The sequence below is a fragment of the Neopsephotus bourkii genome, unplaced genomic scaffold (genome assembly GCF_033783945.1).
Source record: "Neopsephotus bourkii isolate Nb327-2 ecotype Australia unplaced genomic scaffold, CSIRO-AGI_Nbou_v1 NB_804, whole genome shotgun sequence".
In the NCBI taxonomy this organism is placed as follows: Eukaryota; Metazoa; Chordata; class Aves; order Psittaciformes; family Psittacidae; genus Neopsephotus; species Neopsephotus bourkii.
Window position 1 is genome coordinate 3,228,596 of NW_026901300.1, and position 23,905 is coordinate 3,252,500.

General features: G+C 45.2%; 1 protein-coding gene across 1 annotated transcript in view; it reads right to left on the reverse strand.

The window, feature by feature from the left end:
• AP2B1 (adaptor related protein complex 2 subunit beta 1) overlaps positions 1 to 23,905 on the reverse strand; it is a 78,618-nt gene that overhangs the window by 30,397 nt on the left and 24,316 nt on the right. The window contains exons 8-14 of the mRNA XM_061355574.1: positions 23,123 to 23,243; positions 21,062 to 21,157; positions 16,403 to 16,518; positions 15,147 to 15,312; positions 14,531 to 14,629; positions 11,076 to 11,335; positions 6,649 to 6,841 (exon numbers count right to left, since the gene is read on the reverse strand). Coding sequence (XP_061211558.1) covers positions 6,649 to 6,841; positions 11,076 to 11,335; positions 14,531 to 14,629; positions 15,147 to 15,312; positions 16,403 to 16,518; positions 21,062 to 21,157; positions 23,123 to 23,243 — 1,051 coding nt within the window. The remainder of the gene's footprint in view (positions 1 to 6,648; positions 6,842 to 11,075; positions 11,336 to 14,530; positions 14,630 to 15,146; positions 15,313 to 16,402; positions 16,519 to 21,061; positions 21,158 to 23,122; positions 23,244 to 23,905) is intronic.

Consider the following 23,905-nt stretch of genomic DNA (forward strand, 5'->3'; position numbering starts at 1 on the left):
TATTCCCTCCAAACCCATCCTGCCATAACAGCACTCAAGCAGCCACATGGGTTATTCACTACAGGTTTTACTGATACAGGCTCAATCCTGTACCAATAAAACCTCTTCCCAAGCTGCACTGGTATCTTTACTTTGTATTAGTTGGCTTGGATGGCGTTGCTGTGCAGTGGAAGAGCATTTGCCCTGTAATCCCAGCTCGGTGTAAGCAGTTACGCTGACTTATGAAGTGCAGCAGTGCTGAAGTTACTGCATTAGCAGGGTTTATTTGCATCTTAACAGCAGCTCATAATGAAGTGACTCTGCCGAAGTGTTCATGTGATCTGGAGGGGTTACAATGACTTCTGCAACATGACGTGAGGCATTTGGAGCTCCGAAACATAACCAGGAGGGTGGAGCCAGGGACAGAAGCTGCAACAACCACTGCTCAGCAACCGCTTTGCCTTGCATCCATCGCATCTCCAGGGTTTTCAGAGCAGCTATGCATTTCATAGAGCCATAATTCATGGGTTAAGGGGGGACAAATGCTGCCTCCCCTCTCCCTCACACCCCAAACCAAGAGTTAAGCATGTCAAGGAGCTAGATGGGAGCATGCCCTCAATAACACAGCAGCCAGGTATTTACCTAATAACAATCAGGCTATGGGGCTGAAGGAAATGCTGAGAACAGGGCTGCTAGCAGGCCACTTGAGCTGGGCTCATCCTGTTAGAGACATCTGAAGTGCAAGACAGATCATGCATGGTCTGCACCTGCTGACTTCCTGATGGGCCGTAGGTATCTCACTGCAATGCCACTGTGGCTCACACAGAGGCATTTTCAGTACCTCATTTGATGCCTGTTTTATGTGCCTGTTTTCCTACTACCAAGCCAGGCTACTGTCCAAACCAAGGTGAGCTGTGACAAAGGTGGTAGAGGATGGGTTATGCTGCCAATACAATAGCCACTAGTTCCAGTAGCACTTAACTACTAATGCTTTACCTTGCTGAATGATTTCCATCAGCAAATGAAAGGAAGTTGCTAACATCTTCATTTATGAAGTGTAAAAAAGCAGCTCTGCAAAGCTCTAGCAGCCCTATCACTGTTGCAGCAACAAAAGCCTTAAATCAGACATGAATGAATGACCCACCAGAAGAGCTCCTTTTCCATATCAGCACTGCTCCAGCAATGGACACATGCCCTTTGTCAGAAATCCTAACAGATGTCCTTTGTGGATCATCAAACCAGAACAGCCCAGATGAAAAGAGATGCTCAGCACCTTATTGGAAGCTGGGGAAGCATCACTTCCACTGCATAAATGGATGTTGGGGCTGACCTGGTATAGGCATGTTCACACTGTAGTTCCCAGAAAAGGTAAATGAAGTAACTCTCCTAAGATTATACACAGCAAGTCATCTGCAGAGCCAGGAGGGGAAGTTGGCATTTTTGGGCTTCAATAACTATGTGAGGCTTCCTACTCTGGGCATGTGAAATACAAGTTTTCCTTTTATACAACATTGGTGAGTCCCTGATCAACCTCAACAAGCCAGGGTGTTGTGCACTGAGGCCAAACTTCGAACTCTCCACTTGAAAGTATCAGTGAGGGAGGAGTGACCATCCTTTTGGATCAGGCAGGCACTCACCACTGCTGGAACAGGTGCTTCTTCCCAGGCTGCTAAGCCTACAGGCATCCAGAGCCCAGGACACCCCACAGGAAAGGGTAAGCTAGAGCTCATGTCCCTGCCCTCCACCATGCTTCAGAGCGAGCACAGCAGTAGGACACAGAACCATGCAGAGGAGACCTCTAGGGTCAGACCCCTCTTATGTCCAACCTGATTCCATAGAGGGGCACAGATCCACCTGGAACAGCACAAAGCAGCCCAGGTATTAGAGAAAACTGCAGTGTTTATCAACCAGCTTTACAATTCAGGACATAAATCAGTCTGATCAGCTGCCAGCCTTGAATCAATAATAGTCTTGTAGATGAGTGGCTAGAGTATTAAATAAAATCCTTACATAAGAGACAATCCAAGCATGTCCATTCCTACAGATTTACTGCTCTGCCCCCAGGTTTAGAGCCAGCCTCCCTGGCTCCCAGCCCGAGCTCTCATGCCCTGTGGATCTTCAGAGCAAATGAACACACAGAAAAGTTTAAAGGCAAAGTGACCCTGACTCATGGCAGCCCAGACAGCCTACAAAGCGCTGCATCAACACTAAACCAGGAGTTGGAGGGCTGCCTATAATCTGAATTAAGTTTAGGCACTGACGAGGTGGCTTTAAGGGGATAAAGCATCCATAAGCTCTCAGCATGCACAACTCTGCATCCGACATTCTGCTGTCCAAGCAAGTTTTGCTTCTCCCACATCACTACTTCACACTGTGGAGATCTCAACAGCTTTGTAACAATGGGCTTAGTCACCATTTCACAGACAAGAAAGCAAAGCAGAGGTCTGCCCAGGGTGGCAAATAGGGGCACAACCCAAAGCAGGCTCACTGCTGGCTCTGTTCACTAGAGAACAGCTCTCTGTAAGTCATACAGCAAAAGCAAAGCATATCATCTTGTAACTAAAGGCTTCCTCCCCCCCCCCTTTATTAACACATGCTCAGCATCTGTGCATGCACAATATGCATGTTACCTTGATACGAATTACAGGACTTACTAAGGTGATGAAATAGTTACTCATTAAAGGAATGAACCTTACAAGCAGCTGGATTCTCACTGGTCATGGGGATAAATATCTAGCAAGGCTGAGGAAAACTCCAGAGAACACTATTAATTTGGTGTTCATCCAGTTTTACAACATGCAGTCTCTATATAAATGCCTGGATTTAAAAAAGCCCCACAGTTTAGGAAATGCAGACTGACATTTGCCATGGAAGTTAATGCTGCTGTTGTTTCTTGCTTAGTCCTGTTGGGACTTTCACTGAAAGAGCATCCTTCTGAAGACAGACACCCCTGCAAAGGAAAGGAGACCTTAACAAACACATAAGAGCTACAACGAGTCTCCAAGGGGCTCAACACATGACAGTGAGTGAATGTGACAACCTGGCTCAGATCCTGGCAGCAGCTTCTTCCAGACCTTCAGCTGCCTTTGAGACACTTGCAGTACTGATGCAATCTCACCACCACAGCAACAGACCGTGACTTTGTGCATCAGCTCAAGCACATCCTAAACCCTTTTCTTCCACTGTAACAGAGAGGCTTATTTAGGCTTTTTCACATACCAAAAGGTTGCCTGGAAAGTGGAAATGGGGTTTGGGGTTCCTCTGCTTTGGCATTAAACCAACTTATGCCTCTGCTCACACTGAGAGTTAATGCCAGATGCACAATGCAGAGAATATGCCACAGACTAACACTATGTTCGCCTGCCTCCTCTCAGGTCATCTATGATCCAAAAGAGACCCACTAGTGATGAGCAGAAAACAGGGATTAACAGTAGGGGTGGCAAAAACTCCATCTTCAAAACATTACACTAGGCAAATTCCTGTTTGGAAAATGCATCTTCAATCTTTCCTTAGCTCAGACCCCAGCCACACTTGGTTCCAGTACTCTTACTTAGACTCTTAAGACAACAGGAGGGATGTAAAAGTAAAACCAAAGCAGCACATGCAGAGGAAGACCTCTCCCTTGACATTCACAACCAAAAAGGGCTACTTTCTGGTAGCACAAGGGCCAAAAGTGAAGTAAACTCTGGTTTGGGGAGGAGAGAAGGATGTTCCCACCACTTCATGTTTCATGCAAGAGTATGCGAGCCTCAGTCTGCCCAGCAAAGCAGTGGAAGAAATGCTATTAAAAAGACTTTAGGAGTAAAGGGAGACTTCAAAGCAGAACAAACGAGGCAGCAATACAACATGAAAGGTGTGAGTATAAGGTATCTGGAAGAGAAAGAGGAAGGGTTTGCTGCACCGACAGCCAGGACTCTTGAGTTTTGGCACTGCATAAATGTGGCTTAATAATAGCTTAGGATCCAACTGCCAATCAATCCCCTTGCCCAGCCATGCAGCCAGGAGACACTGCCCAGCAATTTAGCTAATACCAGGTTAGGGTTAACTCAGCCTGATACGTGTCAAACATGCCCACACCAATAAACACAGATCACATTCACTCATACACTAATTAGACTCATTATCATAGAATCAGAGAGTCACTTAGGTTGGAAAAGACCCTTAAGATCACCAAGTCCAATCGTTACCCCAGCACTGCCAACTCCAACCACTAACCCATATCCCCCAGTGCCACATCTACACGTCTGTTAAATACCTCCAGGGAGGTGACTCCATCACTGTCCAAAAGACACTGGGGAAGACATTTTTCCTACTCTCCATCTAAAATTCCCCTGGTGCAACTTGAGGCTGTGTTCTCTTGTCCTATTGCCTGTTACCTGGAGAAGAGATCGATTCCTCACCTCACTACAACCTCCTTTCAGGCAGCTGTAGAGAGCAATAAGGTGCCCCTGAACCTCCTTTTCTCCAGACTACACACCCCTAGCTCCCTCAGCTGCTCCTCACAAGACTTGTGCTCCAAACCCTTCACCAGCTTCATTCCCTTCTTCATGCTCCATCACCTCAATGTCTTTCTTTCCCCAAGTCTGTCGTGGTACATGGAGTTGTGACCCAAGTGCAGGACCTGGCACTGAGCCTTGTTAAACTGCATACAGTTTGGCCTTGGCCTATCAGTCCAGCCTGTCCAGATACCTCTGTAGAACCTTCCTGCCCTCAAGCAGATCAACACTCCTGCCCAACTTGGTGTCACCTGCAATGTCTTTATTAAGGAAGGAAAAGCCAGAGAAGCACAGAGATTTACCAGAAAAAGATTCACTTCTACATGTGAGGGATCAGGAGAGAAGACATTTGATGCAACAGCACTTCAACAGGAAGTAGTCCAGGGGAAACCAAACCCACCATCATTCAGATACTTTCCTTTTAGTACTCGCTCCATCTACTAACACAGATGAGACAGCACTGGCCCAAGCAGCCAGAGGCACAGCTCCTCCCCATCCAGCCATGAGCACTTTGCTCCATCACACTTCACAGCCCCATGGATTTACTTAAGGCTTGAGGAAAACACTAAGTAAAAGCCTTGTACTGTATCAGCTGTCAGCTCTGCTGCCAAAGCAGGGCACTAAATTAAGCCCATTAATGCCAACTGCGAGAGAACTCTTCCCAAAACCAAGTTTCAGCCCTCCTGCTGTGGCCATTTATTAGTCTCTGACACTAATGAGACACAAAGGTTTACTGTAAGTGGCCTGGAAGATGGTTTAGGCAGAGGAATTTAACTCCTAAGCATTCTGAGCTGCCACAGACAGCACCATTTGCTGCAATGCCTTAACACAGTTAAAAATACCAGTGTTTTAGTGGCACATCTTGGGATGCAGGGCAAAGGCTGCAAAAGTCACTGCTGCGGGCTCACTGTCTGCTTTCCCAGCACCTCCAGCTTAATCTATTGCCCTAATTCCCTACCTCCCCAGCAAAAGAAGTCTCCCTGCTAAATCAGCAAACTGCTGTTTAGATGGCAGAGAGGGTAAAGCACATCTGACCTCTGTGAATGCCAAGGCCAGTAAGTTAGTTTTCAGTTCATTAGCTCATGAAGTGCTGGAGCTGGAAATGTGCTTAATGTCTGCCTTTAATAAGATTATGGCAGCTTAAAATAAAAATCTTTGACAAATAAGGATCTGCTGCATTGGGGTTCATCCAGCTGCCTCCTACCTCTATTATTCAGAGCTTGACTCAGAACTGAAGATGCACAGATTACCCAAGCCAGTTCATTACAAGCCAAATCTCAAACCAAAGCAAGACTGTAGGTCTGAAAAACACCCAGCTGTGTTCACTGGGACAGTTTTACTCAGGTTACATGGTGCAAGTATACCTAGGCTACTTCTCACCCCTGTAGGTAAGTCTCCAGGGCGTTAGGGATCTGTGTGCTGTGCTCCCCACCATGGGAATAACTCTCAGGCTGATTAACTGCACTCACCACTCCTCAATGCCTGGCTGCTATCAGCATTAGGTCAAAGCACCAAGCTTCTCCCCACTGCCATGGTCTCCTTGCTAAGTGTTTTTCTCATTGCAGCTCATGCCCAGCTCACACCCCAGAGCAGAAGCAACGTGTGATTACTCATACTCCAGAGGCTGACCCTGTTAGCACTAGAATACATCCTTATGAGCAGCTATGGCATGGGGAGGACTACTCAGAGTGCTTCTCTCTTGACCTAACTGCAATTAAAATGTCACCGATATTAAACCATGGCATACTCTGGAGAATATACAAATGGGATGACACGGGGCTATAGCCTGCAGCCCTGAGAGCTTTGCACTGAAATTCAGTAGGGGTGGGAACAGTGTGGAACAAACACCTTCTTGAACCAATTACAAAGCAGTGGAACACTTCACATCCTTAAAACAACTTTCTGGTTTTCTTCCACAGACAGCAAAAGCATGGGACAAACATATCTGCTGACCGTGGGGATGCTACAGCATGCACCACCATTTGTTTTATAGCAGGAAAAACCTGCTGAAAGCTGGTACAGTCACACTGGTTAAATCCCCTTGGAGTTTTAGGACTCAGCACTGGGAACTCAGTGATCCAAGCATTACAGGCACAAATGATCACGGCTTTGCAGAGATAAGCACAGCTCCAATTATTTCACATCAGCTGAAGCTAAAGAGGATGCTGCTTACCAAGCTGTCCAGCCCTCCTCCCAGGAGGTCCACAGCACCCATCTGCATGGAGGACACTTGGGGAACATTCACTGGGGGTCCCAGGTCCAGGTTGAGAAGGTCACCCAGAAGGTCGCCCTGGGATGGAATGACTTGTGGCTGCTCCAGGTTTGTAGTGGCTGTTGTGCCCACGGGGCTATCGCCTGCATCAGTGCTATGGGAGGGAGGAACAAGAAGCAGAAGAGAGAAACATTAGTGATCTTCAGATTCCCAGCATGGGGAAACAGCAAGAGGTGGCTCATAAGCAGAAGCCATCTAAAATACCTTATCCTAGCAGCTGCTCTGACCACTGCCATGTACAAGGCAGTGTGTTACGGCATGTGGTTCTTCACAAAGGCATGAAAACTGCCCACCTCGAGCATCACAGACCCCTCCAAAACAGTGAGCCATGAGCACTACATGGACTACAGCACTGAAAATAATGGTTTCCCAGCTCAGAAGAAGCCTATAGAGAGGTTTTTCAGCCTACTGGGCTTGGAGAACTACATGTGGACATGGGGAGGGAAGACACACAGATTTCCTTCGAGACCTAGCACTGAGCAACCCCTGAGCCCCCACTCTAATCAGTGCAAACTCAAGCACTCCCCACAGGTCTGGATGAACCACTTCCTACTGACCAGCACCAAGCTCCATAACTCTTTTCTAACTCAAGACGTCAGTCTTAAACAGATTCCTCGCTTCTATCAGTAACTGCCTTTGAGTTAGCAGCCATGCTGATTGCTAGCCTAGGAATGCTCAAGATACAGCTCCCAGAACTCATCATGTGCAGTCTGGTTACCTTTTATATTCACTTGCCACTGAATTTTACAAGGAGAGAAAAAAACCCCAACTATGACTGACTGTAGCTCCTGGAGATCTCATTACAATGTATTTATTCTTTAAATCCAGAGACACTAATATTTTAGCTCTCTTAAAATCTATTTTTTTATCCTGTTGCCAGCAGTAACTGACAAAATTATTTCTAGCACATGTTACTGCAGATGCAGCCCACAGGTAATTGCACATAAACACCAAGGGAGAGTGTCCTGACAAGGTGTTTAATGCTGGGGCTCTTCTGTTGAGGACTGAAGCTCCTGATTTGGAGTAGCCACAACTCTCTTCCTCATCCTTATTCAGTTACTGAGGGGAAAGCTTTAGCAATGTGTCCTGGGTTCAGATGTAGCAGCTCTTTTTCTCCTGAACCCAGGACACAACAGCATATAAGCTGCTCCCAACTTCAGGGCAAAGAGGAAGAGATGCAGCATAAGTACTGCAGAATGAATTAGCTACCAGGCAGTGGTGGAAAGGGTCTAGGGCTTCTCTGCATTAAAAGCTTTAGACCCCTAATAGGAGTAATATTAGTTGTCTTTTCTGCTTCTGCCTTCAGCAGGGAGACTTCTGAGTATGCTGAACAGCTAGCTAAAATAGTTTTGAAGAGCAAGTGGTTACCGTGATGCACTTCCACCCCCAACCTGAGAACAGGGAAGAACAGCATGTATGAGCAGAGGCACATTACAAGCCGGTAGTGCACACACTTGGTTCGTTCCCAGTATATAATCCCTTTAACACTACACCTCTTCAACACTTACTCATCCTTCTTCTGATGGAGATAAAGTAATCCTTCAAGGTCTTGTGTAACTGCAGCTGCCCCAAAGCCCAACAAGAAATTAGGAAAGGACAAAGCTAAGTCAGTTTGTATTAAAAAACAAAAGCACCAAAAGCCTTCCATTGCTCTTCAAAGGGATTTGTATGAACAACTTTGCATTTCCTTTGAGAGAAAAAATATGAATAAAGAATACATAGGTTGTAAAGGGTAAAAAGACTTGATATTTCTTCCTCATAATCTTGGGCAGTGGCTAGCAGCTGGGTTTACCCACATGAGCTGGAGACTGGGCTCTCCTATGAGTTCAGCCTCCAGAGGTTTCCAGATGTTGGGTGTCACAGCCTAACCAGAATCAAAAATAGCCTGTGTGGGAATGGGGATCCTACCCAAGCCTCCTCCTCTCCCATTACAGCTGAGCAGGGGTAGTGGGGGCCATCGCACGAAAACACGCTGCCAAGCAATCAGGAGATTTATCCCGCAGCTTTAGGATCCATCTGCAGCTCTATGACACTTGGGCTTATTGCAAAGGCAGGAACATCTCACCACCCATGAGCTGCTCAGTGGGTCTTCATATAAGCTGAAAGGAACCTGTCCTACATTAAATGAAAATGAAATCAAAATGCAAGTATGTAGTATTCTGCCAACCATAACTAACTCCTCCTAGGTTTATACCCAGGAAAGCACCACTCGTGTAGCTACTTCTGCCCACTGACTCAATACAATGCTGCCCTGATTCTCTTAAACCACATCCATTGTGGACATCTCTAAAATTCCATGCTTCTACCTCCATCTCAGTGTCCAACCTGAAGGAAAATCTCAGTCTCCAGCAGAAACTTGAGCTCTCTTGAGCCACAAGAATGGTCATTACCAGAGTGCAGAAGTAATGAGGGTAACTCCAAATAGCGAGATGAGGAGACTCTTTCACTGGACACACTCAACTTGCCTTGAGCTAACAGATCTTCATGTATCTTTTCATGCACATTCAGCACTAGAAAGAGGCAACCCAGTTTTCTTAGCATTCAGTAAAATCATACTGGATACCCAAATTCAGGCTCCCACAGCCACGCTCCTGCAGAGCTGCTCACTGTAGTTCTCATGGCTGAAAGGGGCAGTTTGGTATACAGAGGTCATTAACATCAACTTGGCATCAGCCTGTAAAGTTTTACTGTCTTTTTGCTAATAGTAAAGCAGAAAACCACAACAGGGGCCTCTTTATGAGGTGAGCCATGAAGTAACACCACTCTTTTTTTACTTTCCAAACAGGCTAGAGCACTGCATCTGTATGCAGCATGCTCCACTGAGCACCTTCCTGGCCCTTCCCAGCTTGCCACTGCTGACTGAGGCCTGAAGGTTTTATGTTGAAGTAATGGGTAATTTAGTAGTAAACACCACCAGGGCAGTGTACAATACTGCTACAGTCAGAAAAGATTTAAGGTCATCAGACTGTCTGAGCATGAACTACGAGAGTCAAACCACGTACACAGTATAAGCAAGAAGCTTGTAGAAAGACTGCTCCTTGAGCTGGCTAACCCCCCCTAAAACATTAGCTTCTGTAGTGACCTGAAACAACAGTGTACAGGAAGGCTGGTAATACCAAAGACTAAAGTTACCCTCACCCCAGCTCATTTTGCTATTGAAGCCAACTCTTTGACTATAAGAGGCAGGCATGAAAAGCACCCGCTGCCTTTTTTGTCCGACCGGTAGACTTGTGCTTGCTGGTCCTGGGTCTCAGTGAACTCAGACTTGATTTCATAGGCAGGGAGAAAACAATTCAGCCTCCCAAAGCTAGTCATTACAGAAATAGCTTTAGTTGCTAAGAATAGCAGAGAAGTGGTGTCAGAAAATAGAAAAGGAGCAGCACTGCACACTGATTTATCAGCACAACAGCAAAAAATAGCACTCCAAATGTCACTTTGGGAATATTAAGAAGTAAGCCTGGATACTTTGCCTCCTGCTGTAAAGCACACTTACATTTGTATTTAATGCCATTAGTGCAAATAGCACCGTCCACCTGAATGAGGAATCATGGGAACCCGCTTAACAGCTGTAGCCCAGGACTACTGTACTGCCTGCTCTTGCAGATCTAACCCACTTCTGGGACTGTGATCATGGGGAATCATTACAGCTCCAGGCAAAAAGCCAAAGCACCTTCCCCACAAAGGTTAGACAGAACCACATCAGTCTAGACACCTTTTTAAGCCCAAACAGTTTTCAATGATAGGGCTCAGATGGCTTTTAGACTCCCCTTTAGGCACCTAGAGAAAGGTAGTTTTACCAGTCCTCCCCCGTTTTATATTCCAACAGTAAAGGATCCCTGTACTTGCCTGTTCCAGGGAACTAGTATTACTCTACACAACTGAGGCTTGTAAAGCTATGCTGTTGCTGAAGTAAAAGCTCTTAGAAAATCAGTGAAGTGCATCCTTCTGAAGGATGCTGGGTTTTAACCACAGTCACCCTCCTACTTGAGGAGACACTTGAGCCAGTTATCCAAAGTTTCTGCTTTTTTATTCAAACTCTCCTGCCAAGAGGGCTTATAGCCAGTGTCTTCTCAAAAAACATCACAGCTTCTCCTCACACAAGAACTTGGATACTTCCCTCTGTCTTCTGACCCAGGAATTCAGAAGCTACATACCCAGGATTAAAACTCACAATGAAATAGCCTCTTGAATGACCTGCAAGCCCTTACAATAGCAGGGGAAAAAAAACCCCACTACGGTGTTAAAAAAGATCTTTGCATCTTTTGGACTATTTGCTAGAAAGAAACAACCAATCCTGCCTGTTATCACCAGGGTTGCCCTCAGCTTACCTTCCATGGTGAATTGGCAAGTGTTTGCGATGGATCCCATGGCTCCCCTCCACAAAAGCGTTGGGTGGTTTGTGGTACACAGAAGCCAGAGATCCGATATGGCAGATCAACTCATCTAGCAGGGTAGGTTCAATCAGATCAGTCTCTTCAGAAATAAGTGGCTTTTCCGACAGGACCACTTCTTTGGCAGTCACTGGATCCGTGGAAAGAAGGCGCCAGTAGATGTAGCCCCGATCCCGCAGGTCTGGGTTGTCGGAATCCTGAGGCAAAGCAATACATCAGTCACAGCTCTGAAGCAGACTAATGCCTGTAATCACTTCATTTTTCTGGATTAAAAAAACCCCAACCATCCAGTCACCAACTTCAGAATAATGTTATGAACTGCTTGTTGTGATGTGAACATCCCAAAATGAGAAATAAGAACCAAAGTATTAATGCCTAGCATCCTGCTCAGGAGGCAAAAACCCCTGAGAAAACTGGAAAGGGGCTTTTGACAAAGGCAAGGACAGGACAAAGGGGAATGGCTTTAATCTGCCAGAGGGGAGGCTGAGATGAACTCTTAGGCAGAAGCTCTTCCCTGTGAGGGTGCTGAAGCTCTGGCACAGGGTGCCCAGAGAAGCTGTGGCTGCCCCATCCCTGGCAGTGCTCAAGGCCAGGTTGGATGGGGCTCAGAGCAAGCTGCTCTAAGTGGAAGGTGTCCCTGCCCATGGCAGGGGTTGGAACAGAATGAGCTTTAAGGTCCCTTTAAGGCTTCAACTGCTTTCCAAGCTCTCCTGCCACTTGACATAACAGTAAATATCAGGAGAACTCCGAGGGTCGTTGATAGGAGAAAAGAACACAGGTCAAAATGACTCTGTCACATAGTAAGGGTAGACATACAATAATGTGTATTGGAACAGAATGATCCAAGATTCCTGGAAATGTACTATTTACCCAAGGACACTGCTGGACAAAAATACACTGCAGAGCTACAGAATGGATCTTAACAAGCCATATACTTCATACCAAAAAGAGATCTTATTAATCCCGCCTTTTAGTTATCTAATGAAGTATGTAAAAAAGCTAATGACACACAGTTAGGATCCTTCATCAGTTCTCCAGCTGTCAATAATAGCCTTGTTTCACTGCAGACAGTTCTGCCTCTGCATGAAGTGCTAATTATTTCTCTGCTTTTCCAACAGCTCTGCCCAGAGCAGTAAAGTGAATGGTGATAGTTGGCAGCTAACGTTCTAGGGAGAGGGAGGTGTTGTGGTGTAGTGCAACATGTTTGAACTGTTCATGGAAACGAGAACTGGGATTTTTAATCCCCCATGTCAGCAGAATAACAGGGTAAAGGTTTTTGAAGCTTCCCCCCCCCCACTAAACTCTGGCAACACATCATACACCTCATTAGCCTTCCTACTTGGTAGTTCTTTTCCTCCTCCATGATCTTATTCCCACTGCTGCTGACCTCCTATCACCTGCCTCTCCACTGTCAGTCTCGAGACATTCACAGGCACACAGCAAAACCTCTCTTTGTAATGACACTGACCATGCTAAGCTCATTTTGTTGTAAGGACCTAGATACAATATCTGGGACAACAGACAGATTCCTCTGCAGTGCTGTTTTTCATTTTGATGGTGGAGTCGTGGACTCTTTACACTTTTCACCCTTAATTCCTACAAGACTCTTGGCATCCTGCCTGCAGAGGCAGTTCAGGAGGAGGCAGGGCTTCTGCAAGGGCAGATATGAAAGAACATATGCTCCTATTTACTTGCAGGCACACACAGATTCAAGACTGACTGTTTCTTCCCACAGCCAAATAAACAGACTTGAAACTTTAGTAAATCTACTGGAACAGGAGGCTCACAGCTCCCTTTTCCACAGTTCTCCCAATTCTCTGCTCTCCTGGGGCTGCATGCACACCTGTAGTGCATACCAATGAACTCATGCTAGCCTAATTACCCACCTGTGCCAAACGAGAGCAATGGCTCTGTGCCATCCATTAGGTTATGGGCTTGCCAGGGACCCTGACTGCAGCTACACATCCGTGTCCCTCCCATCCCCAGCTGTTTCATTGCTATTTTTACCAGTGTTGGCTGGATTAAGCTGCCTTCTTCTACAACCACACCAGCAGTTTGCTGTGCAGACATACCCTAAGAGAAACTCGAAGTGCAACAATACCTAAGCTGGGGAAAGAAATACACGTGTAATTACTCTCCCACTCAAGTGAAAAAACAGTATCTCTACCTAGAAATCAGACCTTGAAGCACAGGACTTTTTAGTGTTTTACAGCCAGTTATCCTACTTTGACTTATTCATATAAAATACCAGCTAGACTGAATCAACATTTGTGGCAAACAGAGAAAAAACAGACGCCTATTATATTCCTAGGGTACCATTAAGTGTTTTGTGACTCAGCATAGTGGGTTTTAACACTTAGTACCTTTCTTCTGTTAGCTTAGACAAATGATAAAGCATGCCCTTGGCCCAGTTCCTCTCAAAAGAGTTGCTGGGAGCCTGCCTAACAGCAGGTTTTGAAGGAAGAAAAGCAGACCACAGATTTCTTGTTTCTGACCAATGCAACACCCCCAAAGGGATGAATAAAAGTTTTAAGTACTCATAAGTCCACGGCCATGGCTTGTTGCAGCAAAGGGGACCAAAAAGGCCAGCTAATGATAGAGTCCAGGTTTTCTGTTCAGAAACAATGGCAGCCCATTCAGAGCAGCTGAGAGACTATTTTCATCACTTGACACAGCAGGTCTGGAACAGAAGGGCTTTTTCTGGGCTATGCCATCACACATTTACCCCAGTCATTACAGCCAGGGACTATAACAGGATCAGCTCATGTCCTACCCTCTCCAGCCACCATGACATCTCCACGTCTGTCCTGCAGAGCTACAGCACTTCTGTCTACCAGCTCAAGCCCAGTCCTGCCTGCAGTGATTTGAGCTCATAACTCAGCACCTCATGCATAATGAATCCAGGATCTTAACCCACTGTTAAAGCCTCCAGCAAAGCTGTCACATTGGCTGACAACATCCAAGTACAAAGGAAAAAAACCCAAACCTCAGTTCTTTCTTTTTCATAACACTGCTTAAGGTTTGCTGTTCACAGAACCAAGTCTTTGCCAGACCCTTTCCCTCTGTCATAGCTCCAGATGTTTTAACTGCAAGCCATCTTCAAAGAGAAAGCATTTTGGTTTCTTCATAACTCTGCCCTGTCCCTAGCTTTTCATTTGGTGGGGGAATGGGAGGTAATTAGGATGAAGCAAGAGCTAAGAAGGAGAGAGCAGATGCCAGATGGCATGGTAACAGGCACAGAGCAGCTCTTAAATGGAGTGTGTTTGGGAGAGAAGGGAACATGCTTGAATCCTATTTACTGCAAAGCTGATTTGCCTGGCAGATGGGAGACACCACACAGCAGGCCAACACGATGTCTGGAGGGCTCTGGTTCTCTCAATACCTTGGCTTACCTGTGTGGCAAGGCTGAGGACCTGCTGAACCAGCTCCTGTGTCTCAGAAGGCTTTTTTAAGAACAGCTTCACTATAGCAGTCAGTAGGGTGAGCTGCACCTAAGAGAAGCAGACACAGCAGGGATTAGAAAATTCATCCACGCTTTAGCAACGTCTTCCAAGTCTCAACATCCTTTACTGATAGGGAACTCGAGTCCTATGCTTTTTAACAGCATTACAACTATTCTTTGCCAGGGAAACCCAGTACACAATGAGACTCACTCTTGCCTACTGGAAAATACTTCTACAGACAAGTCCCAGATTAGTACACTGAGATTTATGTTGTACATTTATGCATCTCATCACTCTTCTGTATGTTCTAGTCCCTAGTAGAGCTATTCCCCAAGATACATACAAAATCTAGAAACCCCTCCTGTTCTGTCTTATCCTTCTAAAAAGTGAAGTTTGGGAAATACAGACAAGACAGCAAGTCTGCAGACTCCCAAAAGTTTTATTTTAGCCAAATACTGAAGCTTTCCTTGGGAGGTATTTCCTGAGCACTGCAATATTACTTACTTTTTGTCCCATACATACACTGCGTGAAACACTACAGGTAAGATGCAGAACATAACTTTACCTGAGTGCTTTCATCATGGAAGCCCTCCAAGAAACTCTCCAACAGCTCATCTGCATTGTCAATCCTTTCTGCATATTCGCCCACTATCCAGATCATCGCAGCTCTAGCATCTGGTTCATCGAGGGAATCAAGGTTCTCACACAGAGTGGCAATGATGCTTTCATACCTGGTTTGTCAGAGTACAGATGGATTACTGGGGTGAATTCCACTTGTGTTTCTCCATCTCTGCCCACATCATTCTGCAGAGAATCCTGCACTGAATGACAATGTCTTGTACTCAACAAGCAGCATTTTCACTCAACTACAGAAGATATTCCTAGCCTTTTTCTTTTACCAAGCTCACATGGTCCTCAAGAGCTTTGCAGTTTTGTTATTCAACAAGACCACCCAGATGTGGAATTCTCCTTCCCTCTCTGTTTTGCTAAAGGGAACATTTGATCCAACAGTTTAAACCATGAGTTTGTATCAGATCCTGCAGCCTCACTGGCATCTTCAGACTGGTAACTCTAAACTGGGTATTACACTTCCCCAAAGGCTTTGCTGTAAAACAGACTAAACCTCACATGGATTATTTAGCTTCCCCTATTCCCGTGTGTGGGTACCCCAGTCAATAAGCAGGTAATCTCTCTTGTAACTGACAGCAGAAATTGCCAGAGGGGCCTGCAGAGGTCCCGTATTACTTTTTAGGTGATCATGAAGTATCTGCTCAAAGACTCTGCTGTTGTGCAGCTAAGAGACAAAACCTTACTGTAGAAACAGCTGAAAAAGAGCCGAGTACTGCCCAAGCCAGAGAGAGCTCCTGATGGTGAAAACTATGTGTTTTGTTCAGCACAATCTGACCAAGACCTCAGCCCATGAAAGCCATGAACTTTCATAGCCTTGTATATAAAAACCTTCCAGAGGAGATGAGCAAAACCAGACACCCAATGCTGTAAACTTGGTCTAATTTTCCTTTTGGCATTCTCTGTGAGAGCTTTACAGCTTTTGATTAAGGCTTATACTCAGCATGAATATGCAATGGTGGGGAAGGAAAAGCTTTTGATTCAAACTAATAATGTGCCAGGCTGATACCTCATTTAGAGCTAACATCTGAGTCCTACTGTAGTAGGAGCTAGAATCAGAATGGACATGGCTTTTCAGAACAAAGGCCACCTCTGCTTCAGAGCCCTGGTAAGCTATGCTGAGTGGGTTTTACATTGCTCCATACTGATGTGAGCAACAAGGGCTTCTAAAAACCTTAGACTACCTCCACCTACTTGTTGGGGTACTTGCGGAAGATGTCTCTGATGACAACAATGGCTTCCTGGACCACATAGTTGACCTTGGTCTGGATGAGGTCTAGCAGTGTGCTCACGCAGCGCTCGGCAGATTGCTAGAGAGAATGGAACAGTACAATTAAAACAAGCTGAAGAAACACCCTGGCACATGCTGAGGAACAATGCATGCATATGAGAAAAGGCCCAAGGGTGGAAACAAAAGGACCATGGCTACCACCTCAATATACTTGTTCAGAAGAAAACTGCAGGTTGACAAGTGCTTGTGTATTACACTGGAGAAACCAGCTGACTCCAGCTCCTACAAAAGTAACATCTGAAGCAACTGTGCCAGTAGATAGATAGATCACCACATAAAAGACCTTAAGAACATCACCTGCGTTACTACTTATAACACCCTCTTGCTGGCTAGCAGTTGAAACAGGACACCAAATGAGCTCTCTTAGACTTGCCCAAGCCGTGGCAACCAGAGTGGGGAGAGTTTTGGTAGGGACTGCTGGAAGGTGTCTTTAAGGGGAAGCTAGAAGGCAAGATAAACCCATGCTGTCAATCACACTGCAGTAACAGCAGCAAAAAGCAGCAGTGTTTTTGGGGTGAGGTCACTATCAACAAGTGAAGATACAGCTATAAATAGTAATCCAGCTCTTGATAATGCAACTTTTACATTAACTAGTTCAAAATTCCCAGCCACAGGCACTGTAAGATAACAAGGACTAGACACTGGCTTGCTCCAGGAACCAGAACTGGAGTTAGAGGCAAGTAATTCAGGGAGGTCTAATTCCAAATAGCACAGTGAGGCAGGACATCACAGGAGCAACCAACTCCAGCACCGAGGAGTCTCAAATAAGGACAGCTATTTTGCTATTAACAGAGCACATATGAAGCCTCATTACACAGCTGGTGATTAATGTGAGAAGCAGACTGCTCATGACACTGCCATCAGAACATTCAGAAAGCATTCAGCATCGAGACAAACAGCGTAGGGCACAGACAATAGCAATGTAGGTGGATTTTTCAATTCAAGTGAGCTAACAGTCCCCTTCACATTCAGAGTACTTGAAGGCTGGGCAGGAGGAGGAGGAATGAAATGGCATTTAAGTCACAGGAATCAGCTTTTTGAGAATGGGCAGAAAGCTCAGGGACAAACCTCAAGACTTGTAGAGCTGAATTGGAGACAAGCAGACACTAAAACCTCTTGGTGATTGCTTGCCCTTGTGACTCTAGCTGTGGTGTCTTACAAACATAGCCTACAGGTGCAAACAGTGGCAATGAGCAGCCAAGACAGAACACACTATAAACCAGTATTCGCTCTGCCTTTGCAAAATGGCACTAAATTGCATAGGAATCTCCCCTGAAATTCACACCAAACAGAAACAAACCCAATACAATTGGCTGCAGAGTAAGGAAATGTATCATATAAAATTATGATTGGTATCATGTATTTTATGATACCTCTCCCTCCTTAGCACAGATTTACAGGTCCTCTGCCACTACAGAGGCAGTGAAATGGCAATTTGACAATGGCCTGCACTGATCTCTTCTGCTCAAAAGGAGATTTGAGGCCTGGGACTTGGAAGACTTCCATTTCACGAAGACTGACCACAGACCTAGCCCCACACACATGTGAACCCCACTGAAAGTCTTGAAGACAGATGCTTCAGAGTTTGCAATTTCATCTCTTACCAGTTTCCCCTACTTTCACTACATGTTTTAACAAGTGGCCTTAAGGGGCACTTGGGGTCAACCTGTCCTAAGCCAGCTCTACTCTGCAGAACCTACAGCGGTCAGTCGCAACAAGCAGTCCAGCCCTGTCAGTCTACAATGAGTAAAGCCTAAGAGCTGCAGAATTCAAGGAAAAGCAAATTAAGGTTTATATTTCTTTCCTTTAGGCACTTCAAAGCGTGAGTTTTCCAGGAAGAGCAAAATATCCACTTTGAAATATGCGGGATTGATTTTTAACCCATGAGATGCTTGGGAAGTGAGCAGCCACGTAGGCATACACACAGGAGAGCAGTCCCTCTCCCCATAGCAAAATCCATCTCATCTCAGCCCATCCCTTGTAAACACATTGCTGTTTGAAGGTGGCCATCCCAAGGGACTGCAGTGCTGTGCAAACCGATGAAAGAGTGCCCCAACCAGAACAGCTCTCAAGTTGGAATGAGGAAGAACAACCAACCAGTGTCAAAATTCCTTTGGTTTTTCTGTAGAAAGCAAATGAAAGCCTGAAAGAACACTGAAGTAGCACACACCATGAGCACAGCCATGAGACTCACTGATTTCTAACAACTGGGCTGCTGGCAGAATCTCTTGGAATGGAGACAAATCCCCCTCTATATGGCTCCTTCTGCTGCTTCTTTGCTCCAGAAGAATCACTATTCTTACTGCATCCACTTCATTTCCTTTTCCCATAGGAGTGATGCTTGGTTTCCTTACAAGCAAAGCATCAGATGACGACTTCATCTAGCTCTGTCAATGGAGGAAACCAATGCAAGTCTAGCTACATCACACAGTCTGCTGTAGATATACTCAAACTAACTCTGAGCTAGTCTATCCATGCAAAATGATGCTGTTCCGACATGCCTCAAGACAATATGACTACTTAAGCCTGGGAAAAAAATAAATCAGCCTTTCTATTCAGCATAGGTACTGCTTGTATTTCCCAAACAAGCACTGCCTCTGTTGTCTGCAGCAAAGGTAATGCTCACATCACAGCAGACACAATGTCTTACTCATCTAGGAGAGACAACCAGACAAAAGGTAGGATCCCTGAAGCAGAGCTGAGGTTTCCTGTGAATGCTCATTCATCAACAGCTCCCTCCGGCTGTGCCCTGTGTCAAAAAGCAGATTTTGAAGCCTTAGGAACTCGGACACTGATGGCTGAAAGGATGATGCTCTTCCATTAGTCATAACTCACAGTGCAAACAGGCTCTGGTAAACACAGATGCAGGGGGGACAGGGATTAACCCAGACTTGAGGACACTGTAATGCGTTGCTCTATATTTGCCCTCTTTAAGTCTGGCTCTTGTCAGAGGAGTAAACAGATCCCATTTTTAGCAGCAGTGTCTTCAAAGGAGCACTGCTAAACATCAAGGTTAAAGCTACCTACTGAGAGACAATTACATAGTTAGAGGGTCACTGCGAATTTGATGGGACATTATCATTAGTCCTTTGTATAATGAATCTGAATGTCATAGTACTAGGGATGGGAAGAAAGAACGTAGGGAATGAGGGCAGGAAAGGGTAAAACCTTCTAAAACCACCGTGATAGTGCAGGAATACACCATCTTTTATGAGAAACACACATGACCAAATCCTAACAAGAAAGTCCCTACTGAGAACTAAAGCCAGCTCCCAGTCCCCAGCACAAGCACTGCCTCAGAAAGAGTTGCCACCAGCTTCTTCTAACTTGTCAGTAGCCTTCTACCATACTCAAGAGGATTTTCTACTGTGACTCCTGTGGCTCCATGCAGTCAGCCTCCTGCCTGCACACATCATGGAAGGAGCACTCTGTTAGTCTGAACTGCAGACATGAAATAAGAGGCAGTGATCACCCGCGCCATTGGGCCATGCTTAAAAGAAAGCCCATGGCAGGGATAAGCCTTTAGGAGCTGAAGGAAGGAAGAGAAGGCTGCATGGGCAGTCGATTCTCTCAAGAGGTCAGCAGTTGGTGTCCTCTTTGACACAGACTCACAGGAGCTTAGCTGGAACCAGAGAAACCTATGCACTGACACCGAACTCAGCCAGGCATGATGAGGTTTTTATTTAAATCTGCTGTCAGGCAATGCTCCTGGGAACACACTTTAGGAAAAGCTAAATGAGCTCAGCTGAAATTAGAGGGCTTATGGGACATTTTCCACTCGGCTAGCAGTTTACTGAAAAGCATTAACACCACAGCGTAAGTCTTCCCTCTTCTCACAGGCTTCCTGAGCTCCTGTCAGGCATACCGGACTCATTTACAGGGAAACTGACAGGGATATCACCAAAAAAATATTCTCTGATGAGCATTTTGGTGGACGTTCAACTGGCAGAGGACATTGCAGACTGCTGTTTCAGATAACTGCAGGGGCTCCTGAGAACTTACTTGCATAAGCACCTAGACACGCTCTAAACGAAGCTACAAACTATATGGACCTGTACAACTAAATAAGCAGACAGCCACTCTGTGTTTGTGCAAATTGCACTTAAATGCCCCAAATCTTTCTAATTCTGTGCATGTGTTCTCTTCAGCTGAAATATAGGGGAACAAAGCATTTCATAATACTGAGCTCTTCTGCACAACCTCTTCTCCTTCCCCCTTCAGAAGGTCAGGCCAAAGCTATTAAAAGAGGTCCCTCATGGATCAGTGGTCATTGTTGCACTGAAGCCAGCACAGCAAAATATTCCATGAGGGATGATTTACCTGCCTCGCTCTGCCTGCAAAGCTGAGGTCTGAGAGGAGCCCACCACTCTCCTGCAATGTACTCAACTGGAGCTCACCAGCTACTGATCAACATGAGCATGACATCATGCTCATCATGCTCGTCACTCGATTGCCAACACAGGGGTAAAGAAACTTTGGGTAATGTGGAAACAAGATGACAAAGCCCATTACTGCTTCTGAAGTTGGAGAATCACAGAAAACCTCAAGGTTCAGATACTTGCCTCAACTTTGATGGCACAGCGCCCAATCGCCCTGACAGCCTTGCGCACAAAATCAACATCCACCTCAGTAGCATATTCCTTGAGCTCTGCCAGGACCTGCAAAGCAAATGCACCAGCGTGAGTCCCTGGGGTCACACAGAGAGAACATCCCATTGACAAGTGATGCTGCTTGACTACGAGAACACAAGCAGGATGCACACTTCCACAGCTACCCACACACACCCAAAGCTAACACAGTCAAACTCTGCAATCAGTCTCTACCTCTGAAACCCACTGGTTTGGATCAGGCAGCAAAACTGATCCAGAGTCAAAGGTTGGCTCAGTCTGGATTATTTTCAAATACCCCTGAACTAAAAGCTGGGGACAAAAGCAGCCCTGTCAAACTTAAATGCTGCTATTCCTTCTGACACTGAAAATACAGTGAAGTTGGGGTCACATCCACACACGTAGATTCATGCCTGGTTTATTGTACTTATTGTTCTACATTCACTGTAAGCAAAGCTCTCGGCAACAACCATTTTTGATCTCTCATTTTCTGTGCCAAGATGAACCTCTGGATCCAAAAGGAGGATGCAGAGGGGATCTGATGACACCCTGAACACCTATACAGAGATTAGTAACAGATATTTCTCCTCTTAAGGTTTTTTTGCTAATGGAAACTGAACAAAGGCTTAAGCCAGGACCTGCTGGGATAGAATAAATGAGTTTTAAAAAAAACCCTTATGCAATTTATATTCCCTCAAAATCTCATTTGTGTCTGTTTCTTATGTCAAACATGACATCAGGGATTTCACTGTGATGTCACAAATGGATTGCAAAGGAGAGGTGAGCAGCACAAAGTGAGACAGTTAAAAAAACTGTAGTCAATGCAAATTGTCCCAAGCAAAGACAAGATAAGGAGGCCTTGAAGGGCCAGACTGCAGACAAATACATCTGCAATCATAGACAGGACACCTGTGTTTTGAAGTTTCTTATTTCCTTGGCTGATCTCTGTTGCACAGGACTTAAAAGCAGCCAGGTTTAGTAGTTTATGCTTTTTAAATACTGCCTGAGTCTGAATGACTTGAATACACAACTAGTCTGCTGCCTTGGTCTAGAATGGGCAAGGAGATGAAGAGCCTTGACAAGCAGCACAGGGAGGATGTGGGTAGAAGCCTGCTCTCCTTGGGTCTCATTTCAGGGCATATTTCTGAAGCTTAGGCTGCCTTTAGGAATGCCTCTTTAGAGCCAGGAAGAGATTCGTTCATTAGTCTGCAGATACCAGTCCCAGACTTTGCCCTCCAGACACCACTGCCTTTCATCCAACCAACCTGCATTATTGAGACATTATGCATTAAAATTGCTATGGAGCCTACCAAGAAAAAATAGAAAATGCCAAATAGATTTCTCATGGAAACTCATTTTTAAGATGTTTTCCATGTCCCCAGCACAAAAGGTGTGTGAATTACCTCGCTCTGTTCCAAGAAACAGCACAGGAAAGAGCTGCTTAAAAATGTCACATTAAATGAAATTGCTCTGTGACAATTAGGGTAGAACAACAATAGCACTAACAACAGGCACTAATCATTCTGCATTAGTGTTAGGTCTTGTGGCCAGGGCTGCACTCAAGAACAGTTCCTTTAAGACACGAATTTGGATGAACCCAACATCAAATCCAAGGAGAATTTATATACTGTATAGAGCAGTCTCAACTCAGCTTAGCTGTGTGCTATTTCCACTCTGGAAGCAAAATAACCTTCATTTTAGCTCTGACAAGCATCTGTGCAAGTGTTTAACAATTTAATACTCTTGAAATCCAGACTTCAGTCATGTTGCGCCATTGTGAATGCCACTGTTACAGGTGCACCTCTTACTTGAAAGAAGCCTCTCACTCCAACCTCAACACTAACAGCAATCCATTTGACAGGAGAAGTCAGCTCTCCTTGTCGAACAAGATCTACTTAATGGTCATGATGCAAGACATACCATTCTATTAACATCTTAACTATGGAGAAAACTCCACCACCTCCCTTAAGTAGCTGCAAAGAGCACTATATCAGGGACAGGATTTCCTCAGCTGACCTGGGCAATGTTTGCTTGAGAAGCAAGGCGGATCATGATGTCCAGTTTCTCCAGTTTAACATAGATGGGATCGTTGTACTTCACAAAGAACACCTTGATTTCTTGCTTCAGAATTTCAGGCCTGGAGGGAACACAACACTGTTTGACTCGAGACTGGTAAAAACAAGGGGCTCTATCCTAACCACAGGTATCTGTTGTTTAGACATCTACCCAAACGTTTCCTGAGAAACAGGATTGTGTCACTTTGGGTCCAGTGCATGTAAACACATGAGAACAACAGTCTGAATAAAGTCAGAAGGCTGGAGCAAGAGTGTTTAGGTACAAAATGCAGAATTCAAGTCTCCAACTCTGCCTACATCTCTACTTCCTCCATTTGAACTGGTGATCCAACCACTGCAGTCAGCCAGTGGATGACAGTGTTTTCAGTGAAAGAATAACATCCTTATCTTAATGCAAAACCCACCGACAAACCCATTTGCTACTTTCACTTGCCAGATGTCTGTGCACGGTAGCTCTGCCCTGAACACAATCACAAAGTGCTACTCAACCTATTACATCTTTCCAGCAAGGAACAACAGTATTTAAACATGCACGTGGGAGTAAACTGATGGGGGAAAAAAACCCAACCCACTGTACATCAGTATGTCAGCAGCCTGGTTCTTCTTATTATGCTGATAATAGCATAAGCACATTAAGTTTCTACAGGTCACCACGAACCATACAGTTACAACCTCCTTCTTATTTGCAATTTGGTTTATAGGCTAATGAGAGGGCAGTTCTTAC